Source organism: Arachis duranensis, chromosome 6, assembly GCF_000817695.3.
Source record: "Arachis duranensis cultivar V14167 chromosome 6, aradu.V14167.gnm2.J7QH, whole genome shotgun sequence".
NCBI lineage: Eukaryota > Viridiplantae > Streptophyta > Magnoliopsida > Fabales > Fabaceae > Arachis > Arachis duranensis.
The window spans coordinates 11,010,200-11,021,345 of NC_029777.3; the positions used below are offsets into that span (position 1 = coordinate 11,010,200).

General features: G+C 33.9%; 1 protein-coding gene and 1 pseudogene across 2 annotated transcripts; both read left to right on the plus strand.

Annotated features, from left to right (window-relative positions):
• The first annotated feature begins 367 nt into the window (after positions 1–367).
• On the plus strand, positions 368–3,611 carry LOC107492615 (putative disease resistance protein RGA1). Of its 2 annotated transcripts, XM_052263087.1 has the most exons (2): positions 368–2,290; positions 2,384–3,611. In XM_052263087.1, exons 1-2 carry the CDS (start codon positions 490–492, stop codon positions 3,058–3,060), a joined length of 2,478 nt encoding a protein of 825 aa, XP_052119047.1. In that variant the 5' UTR covers positions 368–489; the 3' UTR covers positions 3,061–3,611. The 2 variants fall into 2 exon arrangements, with proteins under 2 accessions (XP_052119047.1, XP_015969136.1); XM_016113650.3 differs by having other exon boundaries at positions 368–3,611.
• A 3,298-nt stretch (positions 3,612–6,909) lies between these two features.
• On the plus strand, positions 6,910–10,864 carry LOC107492546 (receptor-like protein EIX1; annotated as a pseudogene).
• Positions 10,865–11,146: the final 282 nt, after the last annotated feature.

The window sequence follows — 11,146 nt, forward strand, 5'->3', positions numbered from 1 at the left end:
AAATTGAAACAAAAACAATATATATACGTTATTAATATATAGGTTCCTATTAATATATACGTTCAAGGAAGAAGAGAAGAACAATAATATACGTACTTTGTGCGTATGTCAGTGAAGCAGTGAAAAGGAGAATAGAGGTGTGGAGGAAGACATGTATATTGAGATGTGGAAAACTTTAAAAGTAAACGAGTAAAAAAGGAAATAATTAAGTCATATAGATATTTTAATGGAATAGAATTTTAAATCAAATTTGTGTCTGGGGCCTGAAGTAGTGGGTAATATCTTTCTTGGTTCACATGCTTTATTTTTTTCTTCCATCCGTCACATCTACTATTCATCTCCATTATTGCTATTATTGATGAACGTACGACTTAGTTTTGATATCTAGACTTTGGTCTTCAACGCATACATTACTAGCCTTATTCTGATCTGCATTATTGCATTGCTATCTCTCTTCTCTTCTTTCTGATTCTTGGATATGTGGTAACCATGGCGGAATCATTCATCTTCAGCATCGCTGAATCACTCACTTCCAAGCTTGCTTCTCGTGCATACGGAGAAGCGTCTCGAGTGGTTGGTGTCTATGATGACCTCCAAGACTTGAAAACCAGTCTCTCTTATGTCAAAGCTGTGCTCTTGGATGCTGAGCAGAAGCAGAAGCAGGAGCAGAGCCACGAGCTGCGGGAGTGGCTGAAGCAGATCAAACTCGTCTTCTATGATGCTGAGAACTTGCTTGATCAAGTTGACTGTCAAACACTGCGCAAGCAAGTCATCAGAGACTATGGCACTCCCAAGGACAAGGTAGGCCGCTTCTTCTCGAGTTCTAATCCGCTTGTGTTTCGTTATAAGCTTGCTCATCAGATCAAAGAGATTAAGAAGAGATTAGACAAAGTTGCAGCTGATAGGGATAAGTTTGGGCTTCAAGTAATTGATGTTGATAGGCGAGTTGTGCATAAGAGGGAGATGACTTACTCCCATGTTGTTGAGTCTGATGTCATAGGACGTGCTCATGATAAAAAAAAGATCATAAAGCTCTTGATGGAACCGATTCTTGACAACAATGCTGGCTATAAACATATCTCTGTGATTCCCATTGTGGGATTTGGAGGTTTGGGAAAGACCACTCTTGCTAAGCTTGTCTTCAATGATAAGAGGGTAACAAAGTCTTTCCCATTGAAAAGGTGGGTGAGTGTTTCTGATGATTTTAATATTAAATCATTGATTCTCAAAATCATCAATCCTCTCAGTGATTTTGCTTCTTCTACTGGGCAACAAAACTTAAGAGACTTAGAGATTGAGCAATTGCAACATCGTCTAAGAAACGTGCTTGAGGGTAAAAAGTTCCTGCTGGTCTTGGATGACGTATGGAATGAAAATCGTGTTAAATGGGTTGAGCTGCAACATCTCATTTCAGTGGGTGCTCAAGGAAGCAAAGTTATAGTCACAACACGTAGCCAGTCCATCGCTTCCATGATGGGTACCGTTGCCTACTCGCACCATTTAAAAGGTCTTTCTCCCAAGAATTCATTGCGTTTGTTTGTTAGATGGGCTTTTAAAGAAGGAGAAGAGGGAAAGTATCCGGATTTGATAGAGATTGGAAGAGAAATCTTAAAAAAGTGCAAAGGAGTTCCTTTAGCGGTAAGAACATTGGGAAGTTCACTATTTTCCAAACACGATATACAAGAGTGGGAATCACTGAGAGACAAGGAGATTTGGAATTTGCCGCAAAAAGAGGATGATATCTTACCCGCCTTAAAGTTAAGCTATGATGAAATGCCATCCTATTTGAGGCAATGTTTTGCTTTGCTCTCCCTTTACCCAAAGAATCATCACTTTAATTCTTTTGACGTTGCTTCACTTTGGGGGGCAGCAGGTTTGCTTCCATTGCAAAGCAAAGATAAAACAACGCTAGACGATGCCCACCAATATTTGAGTGACTTAATGACAAGATCTTTTCTCAATGATGCTCTTGACTTTGGCACCTTTTATGGATTCAAACTGCATGATTTAGTGCATGATCTTGCAGTATATGTTGCAAGAGATATGTGTCAATTGGTCAGTTCAAACACGCAGGATATATCAGAAAATGTGCTGCATTTGTCTTTTGTTGAGAATGGTTTGCCTTACAGTTCCATCAAGACAAGCTTACAAGGTGTGAGAAGCATTCTGTTTCCAGTTGACAATCAGGGAGCCAGTGAAGCTTTCTTGGATGCATGGGTTTTAAACTGCAAATACCTGCGATATTTGGATTTAAGTGATTCTACATGTGAGACTTTGCCTGAGTCAATTGGTAAGTTGAAACATTTAAGATATATTTCTCTTTGTGATAATAAAAGAATAAAGAGGCTCCCTAACTCTATTTGCATGCTCCAAAATTTGCAAGTTTTGCGTCTTGATCGGTGTTCAAATCTTGAAACTTTACCGAAAAAGTTAAGAAAGTTGATCAGCCTGCAAAGATTGGAGATAACCACAAAGCAATCTATTTTGCCAGAGAGTGACATTGCAAAGTTGAATTGTCTTGAACATTTGTGTGTCCAAAATTGTGTTAATTTGGAGTCCTTGTTTGTTGAGACAAGATTGCCTAAACTTCGGACTTTGGAAGTTGGTGGCTGTGCGAGTCTAAAGTCTTTGCCACTTGATACTCACCATTTTCCTCAGTTAGAAACTTTGGCAATCAGCGGTGTTGGCAATGAAGATTGGCTTGATAGATCAGAGGATACTAATGCTGTCTTGAGGTTAAAAACCATTGTTCTTTCAGAAATGGTAACATTGCCTCATTCTCTCCAACAATATGCAAGCACATTACAAACTTTGGTGATTGTAGGTTGCTACGAGCTGGAGGTACTGCCTGAATGGCTGTCAAATCTGAGTTCTTTGAAATTTCTTTTTATGGGCGGTTGTCCAAAATTGAAGTCTCTTCCCAGTGATATCCACCGTCTAACAAGTCTTCAAGTTTTGCGAATCTTAAATTGCACCGAGTTATATAGAAAATACGAGCCACAAGTTGGAGAGTGCTGGCCCATGATATCTCACATCAAGCATACTGACATTAGGAAGTAATGAAGAATTGAAGATGGAGTATCTCATGGAAGATGAAGAAGAATTGTCTTGACAACCCGGATTGGAGTCAAAGTGCCTTTTGTTTCTTCATCAGTTTCCGTAATGTGTACTATTGTCCTTGTTTTGTTTTGAACTATATGCCTTTAGTGATTTTTTAATTTTCTGTATGTTCTTTTGTAATTCAAGATGGTAATTCAACGAGTCTGATTTAGTGTTGCCTCTAATGAGATTCTGTACAAAGTAGAAATTAAGTTACAATCTCAAGGAAGAACATGCATGCATGACATCATCTACTTGCTGAAACATATACATATTTGAGAAAATAGTTAGCACATGTAACTAAAATGGTGGAATTTCTCAAGAACTTGGATAGCATTTTATTTGGTGTGATGATTACCAGGTGAGTAGGTGGATCACAAAAGCATAGCAGCACAAGCACAAACACAAACACATATGACAAGTGTTTCTATGCTTTATCTTTTTCCCATTATATTGCACCGCTTCTATGAGCAAGCCTTTGGTCTGAAAATTTTCTGTTTGTTTTTTAAAGTTCTGTACTACTCTTTCAAAGTTCAAACTTCAAACATCTATATTTATGCATTTTGCTAGATTGTCGTATTGCCTATTGAGTATTGGCAATGGTTTCTGAATCTGAACCTCTTGATTGAATTCAAATCTTTATCGATCATTTTGGAAGAACTAGAGTGAGACCCGCGCAATGCGCGGAGATGTAAATTATTTATACTATATAATATATTTTAATAAATGTTATATTAAAAAATTTTAGAGAACATATTATAAATAGATTTTGAATTTATTTATTTTTAAAAAAGACATAGGTTATTTATATTAAAGTTATACAAAACTGCATTTTCTTTTTTTTTTTATTTTTCGATTTGCATTAATGGCTACATTTTGTCTTTTCTTGCGGTTTCTTTGTTTGTAAATAATGAAAAAAATAAATGAATGAGAATGAAAAACATATAAAAATGTTATATTAAATTTAAGAAATTTTTGACAATTAGTATAAGAGATTAAGAAATGAAGAGTAGTAAGAGTCTTAATATGTATAAATTGTAGAATTTGAATATTTGTAACTGAAATTTCTTATAATTATTATTATTATGATACTTTTAATGTATATTTATTGTATTTAATTAGTACTTGATGTTTCAATTGAATAATAATAGATAAGAGTTTTTGTTTTAATTTTTTTAAAATATTTTACTGGTTGATTTTCATCTAGCAATTTTGAGTATTAACTCTTTCGGTACTGCAAATTCTTCTACAACAAAGAGAATAAGACATGGTCAAAGAATGATAATCTATTCAAAGTAAATTGTGGAAGTAATACTGCACATGTGGAATAACAATTTGAAAAAGAGGAACACGTAAATGTAAATTGTGGAAGAAGTACTTCACATGTAAAATAACAATTTATAATTTGATGATAAAATATTGCAATCGATAGTATATAGGGAGCAATAATTTTAGAATTAACTACTCAATTATTGCCAAATCAACTATTATTTTTAAATCAGTAAAAAAAATATATAAATAAAAAACTAAAAAATAGAATCCAATAAATTTGTAACCTCTAAATACATTGAATTCATATTCCTATATTTATTATATCTTACCGTTATAAACAATACAATAAATTTATAATCGCAACAATTAATTTATTAATTTTTATAAATAACTCACTAAAGGTAATAAACATCCATATTACAAATCTCATAATAATATTATTAACCATAATAAATTTTACGTTATAAGTATTTAAATTTCATACCATTTAAACTACATATATAAGTCTTTTATTACTATTCCTTCACCTAACATCAAATTTAGCACAGAAAATTTATTTTTGAACTGCAGATCTCAAACTTACTCAATAAAGCATCATTCTTTCAGTGTAGAACGATTAGAAATCGAATAACTATCCAAGATCTAATGGCCATGCAATGAGAATCTGATGATGAGGTATGACAAAAAAAATCACAACATGCATCATACATTCATACTTACTCAAATACCATATACTTCACAATTTTAGCAACTATAAACGAAATTGATGACAAATTAGGATGAAATTATGTTAAATGTAAAAAGTGTCAGAAGAAAGCATATAAAAAAAGAAACAACTACATTTGTGGCACATGTAATCAAACACCACAATATCCAACAATAAGGTAACTCTATATGCTTTTTATAATCTCATCTATCAAATTATTAGTTGTTAGCCCAATACTTATTTTAGGTTCAGAATTCAATTAAAGGTTTTAGATCAAAGTGTTACAACAACTTTTATACTATTTGATGGCGACGCAAAAAACTTATTGGGCACAACAGCTTCAAATCTAATGACATTTCAGAAAAATAATGACATTGAAGTATCACCCGATCTAGAGATTAAGGAGAAGGAAAACCATATAAATTCAAGACACATCTTCGGAAAAAGAACATACATACAAAGATAGAACAAAATAACACAATAGAAAGTGCATCAAACTCAACAATTCATAAAGAACATGTTTTCGCAAGAACCTACTACAAAAAGAAGAAAACACCAACTCTAAAAACCACAAAAAAAAGAGGACGAGCGCCACATAAGATGACTAAGTCCATCAACTAAAACAAATACAAAAATCAAACCACCAAATAAAAATGTCCCTTTGTACAACTTCAATATCCAAATTTTTTGTACTACAAATTATTTAAAATAAAACATCTTTTAAATTTAACTTCAATTTATACATATTTAATTTATTTCTACAAAACATAACAATTTTTAATATTTATTATATACTATCATTAATTAACCGTCCCACGTATCGTGCGGATCTCATTCTAGTTAGAACAATTGCTGGATAGTCCAACTATATTGAATCAAATAAATTATTAAAATTGAGTGTATTTAACTTCATAAAAAAAATTAATTCATAAAATAAAAAAGTTATCTTACGCTTTTAAATAAACTATATTCTTACAAATATATAGAACTTATAATATGTTTATAATCTTAAATTAAATGTGTGTATTTAAAATACTTACTAATTAAAAAGTGAGAAAAGTATAAAAAATATTTAAAATCTACAATCTAATAAAATGTTTTAATTTGTAAGCTAAGAGTATAGAAACTGCCAAATAGGACACTAACTTCACTCTTTTGAGTTACATTTGGCCAATCCAGAAATAATCAACTATTTAACTACAACCAAATATTGAAAAAAGAAAAAGAAAAAGAAAAGAATCTATATATATGTATATATATCACTTGAAATACTTAATTAGAAAAAAAATTATCTTTCTATTTTATATTTGGTAATGGTTAAGTAGTTGATTATTTTCAATTTTCCAAAGAATATTTGGGTTCTAATATAAATAATGTTGAGCTAATATTTATGAATTTTTCATATATTATCTCTCGCAAGTTTATATATAATTTGCATACATTAATCAGAGAGTGGCATGGAATCCATCTCTGAGTGTTACATACTTTGTTTTCCGTGTTTATGAAGGAAGGCAAAAATGCATATCATGTCATAAACATCTGCATATAAATTTAAAGAGTGACAAGGATATAGCAAAGAATTAGAGCAAATTGATACATTATTTTCCATGCGTATTTGGTACTCCTGGAATAATTAGAAACTGAGAGAGAGAATCGCTCAAAGACTTTTAAGATAAGCATTGGAGACTAAAACTTTACCACACATACTCAAGACTCTTGGAACGTAAAGCTTGGTTTGATTGATTATTCCATTCTCATGATTATGTATATATAATGTGGTTGAGTGAGTGGAGTGAAAGCCATTCACAAATTAAATATCACCAATAACTGAAAATGGGAATTGGATACCAAAATGTTGCTGCATGCGCAGTATTGGTACTTGTGATGGTGATGGCTGAAATTGCAGGCATTTGTGCAAATTCAAGTACTCTCCTCCACTCTCCGTGTCTTGAAAGAGAGAGGCAAGCTCTTGTGAAGTTCAAAGCATCCCTGAATGATTCGTCAAACACGCTTTCCTCATGGCATGGCGATGACTGCTGTCGATGGGAAGGGATCGGCTGCGACAATGTTACTGGTCACGTTGTCATGCTTGATCTCGCCACTCCTTATCTGAAATGCTGGAGATCCATGCCGGAAGAAGAATATTGGTTAAGAAGTGATGATGAGGACAACTGTGACCTTTTACGCTATCAATATTTAGAAGCTGGGAATGTTAATTCATCGCTGCTGGAACTGGAATACTTGACTCATTTGGACTTGACTGGAAATCGTTTCCATTGGAATCCCATACCCATGTTCATTGGTTCTATGCAACGCCTCAGGTATTTGTCCCTCTCTGGTGCTGGTTTTGGCGGGAAAATACCCAATAATCTTGGAAATCTCACCAACCTTCACTTTCTTGATCTGAGTTGGAATGAATTTTCACCAGACAGCAACATCAACTGGATTTCTCAACTGCCATTGCTGGAGCACCTCAACATGAAGGGCTCTTTTATTTACAATGAGTTTCAGGTATTTATCCTAACTTATTACTTGGATAGTTGGATGGTTAATAATTCATGGACTTGACAAAGTTGCTTCTTGTTCCTCCCTCAGGTTAATATTATTAATCTCACCATCACTGCTCCTAAACTTCAATTCCTAAGTCTTGCCAACAATGGACTTAATGTGCCAAATTTGGATGCTTTACAAAACATGACATCTCTTGTGCATCTTGATCTTAGTGTGAACAGTATTACTTCAATTCCATCTTGGTTTGGCAACTTCAAGAAACTTGAGTATCTTGATCTTATAGGGTGTGGGCTTCATGGCCCAATTCCAAATGCTTTCCAAACTGCAACTTCCATTGAATTTTTGGACCTTTTTTGGAACCATTTTGACTCTCTTCCATCCTGGTTTCACAAGTTTGAGAAACTCAAGCATCTTCTTCTTTCATCTAATAATTTTCAGGGTTTAATTCCTGAAGTTTTACAAAATATGACTAGCATTGAGTCTCTTGACCTTTCTTACAACTCTTTCATCTCAGTTCCATCTTGGTCTGGCAACTTCAAGAAACTTGAGTATCTTGATCTTTCATGGTGTTATCTTCATGGTCCAATTCCAAATGCTTTTCAAAATGCAACTTCCATTGAAAGTTTGGACCTTTCTGGGAACAATTTTGACTCTCTTTCATTCTGGTTTCATAAGTTTCAGAAACTCAAGCATCTTTATCTTTCGTCTAATAACTTCCAGGGTTCAATTCCTAATGTTTTACAAAACATGACATCTCTTGTGCATCTTGATCTTGGTGGGAACAATCTTACTTCAGTTTCATCTTGGTTTGACAACTTCAAAAAGCTTGAGTATCTTAGTCTTTCAGAGTGTGGGCTTCATGGCCCAATTCCAAATGCTTTCCAAAATGCAACTTCCATTGAATTTTTGGACATTTCTTGGAACAATTTTGACTCTCTTCCATCCTGGTTTCACAAGTTTGAGAAACTCAAGCATCTTTCTCTCTCATCTAATAATTTCCAGGGTTCAATTCCTGATGTTTTACAAAATATGACTAGCATTGAGTCCCTTGACCTTTCTGACAACTCTTTCACTTCACTTCCATCTTGGTTTGTTGAGTTAAAGAAACTTGCCTATCTCAGTCTTTCAAGTAATAAATTAACATCCATGGAATATTCCATTTCATTCATTTTAAAAAAAATGTGTCACCTGAAAAGTTTAGATATAGCAAGAAACAGACTCCTAAAAAAATCCATAGAAAACAATGATTTGTCTACCTGCATTAGACATAATTTGGAGAATCTTGACTTGAGTGAAAATGAATTTAACGATCATTTGCCATCTTGGTTAGGACAACTTGAAAATCTAGGCTACCTTTATCTCCAATATAATTTTTTCTATGGTCCCATTCCCTCTTCTTTTGGAAAATTACTGAAATTGGAAGACTTGAATTTATCCAACAACAAGTTAGAAGGGGACCTTCCTGATTTCATGGGACAACTTGTAAATTTACGGGGGGTGGATCTTTCAAATAATTCATTTAATGGAACCATTACTCAAAATCTTGAACAACTTGTATATTTACAATATTTTGATATCTCAAATAATTATTTCAAGGGAATTATTCCTCAAAATCTAGGACAACTTGTAAATTTATATACTCTTTATCTCTCCAATAATTATCTAAGGGGATCCATTCCTTCAAGTCTTGGTCAACTTATAAATCTATTCTATGTTGATTTGTCAAATAATTATTTAAAAGGAATCATCCCTACTAGTCTTAACCAACTTGTAAATCTGCATACACTTGATCTTTCAAGGAATAAACTAGATGGGAGAATTTGTATTGATTTTAAAAAATTTGTGGATCTATCATACTTGGATCTATCTTCAAACAATTTGAATGGATCCATTACAGTGGAAGAAAGCAGGCTTTTGGTTCTCTCTGAAATGTGGTATTTGAATCTCTCACATAATCAAATCAGTGGCTCACTTCCTGAACATATTGGTCATATAATGCCCAATTTGGAGGACTTGATTCTTGGAAATAACCTCATAAATGGTTCAATTCCAAAATCATTGTGCCAACTTGATCATTTGAGTATCCTTGACCTTTCAAAGAACAGGCTATCTGAAAAAATTCCTGACTGTTGGAAGGATAACAAAGCATTGGAAGAAATAAATTCCAAGCTCATTTGGGAATCTTTCCTCTTTGTCATGGTTGCATTTGAACAATAACAGCCTTCATGGAGAGTTTCTAGCGTCTATGAGAAATTTGTCACAGTTGTTGATTATGGATCTCGGAGAGAATCAACTTTCTGGCACCATCCCATCATGGAGTGCTAACACATTTTCTTCACTACAAATTCTAAGATTGCGGCAAAACAGGTTAAGTGGCAGCATTCCTTCGCAGATATGTGAACTATCATCCATTAAAATCTTGGACCTTTCTCGCAACAATTTAAATGGTTCAATACCTCCCTGCATAGGCAAATTTCAAGGAATGACTCTTGAGGCTCCCGCTCCCGCTTTGTCTCTTACTTTATTTGCGCTTGAGCTTCACAATTCGTCTGGTTGGAAAACTGAGGATGTCATAGAAGTCGTGAAAGGAAGAGAACTTGACTACATAAGAATCTTGAAGCTTGTGGTCATGATGGATTTGTCCGAGAATAATTTGGTTGGCTCCATTCCAAATGGAATAACATTGCTCAATGGTTTGCATAGCTTGAATCTATCAAACAATCATTTGATCGGAAAGATCCCTAACATGATAGGGGATATGAGATCACTTGAATCCTTTGATGTTTCAACTAACCAACTCTCGGGTACAATTCCAAGAAGTATGTCAGCCTTAACATCACTCAGTCAGTTAAACTTGTCACACAATAACTTCTCTGGACCAATACCCACAGATAACGAGTTTTTAACTTATAATCCATCCAGTTATGCTGGCAACCCATATCTCTGTGGATTTCCTCTGCCCAACAAATGTGGTTATTCACATCAAGTTAATGGGAGCAGTGAATTTGAAGATGAAGACAGCAAAACAGATAAGTTGGAAAAGTGGTTGTTTTACTTTGTTATTGCAATTGGCTTTGCAACTGGGTTTTGGGGAGTTATTGGCACTTTGTGGTTCAAGAGAACATGGAGGCATGCTTACTTCAGATGGGTGGAAGATTTAGCCGACACGATCTATGTCACAACTGCAATAAGAATGGCAAAATTGAAGAAGTGGATGATCATGAGAAAAAGTGTTGTTGTTTGATCATGTATGTGTTTTTATTTTTATTTTGAAGAATCAAAGTGGTAATAAATTAAGGAAAGTGAAATATGTCTGATGTATGTGTTTTTATTTTTATTTTAATCTCCTGAAGAATCTCTGCGTAAAACAGAACAGCATAACTAACAATGTCGTTACACAAAAATAATTGGAGACACTTGGACGAATTGCAGCATAAAGGTATACGAGTAATGAGTAAACCATATTAATTATGAGATGTGGAGAGAGAGAGAGAGATTTTATTACAGGACAAATACTTTACTCGTTCTAATATCTTACTCGAAGTCACCTTTTAATCA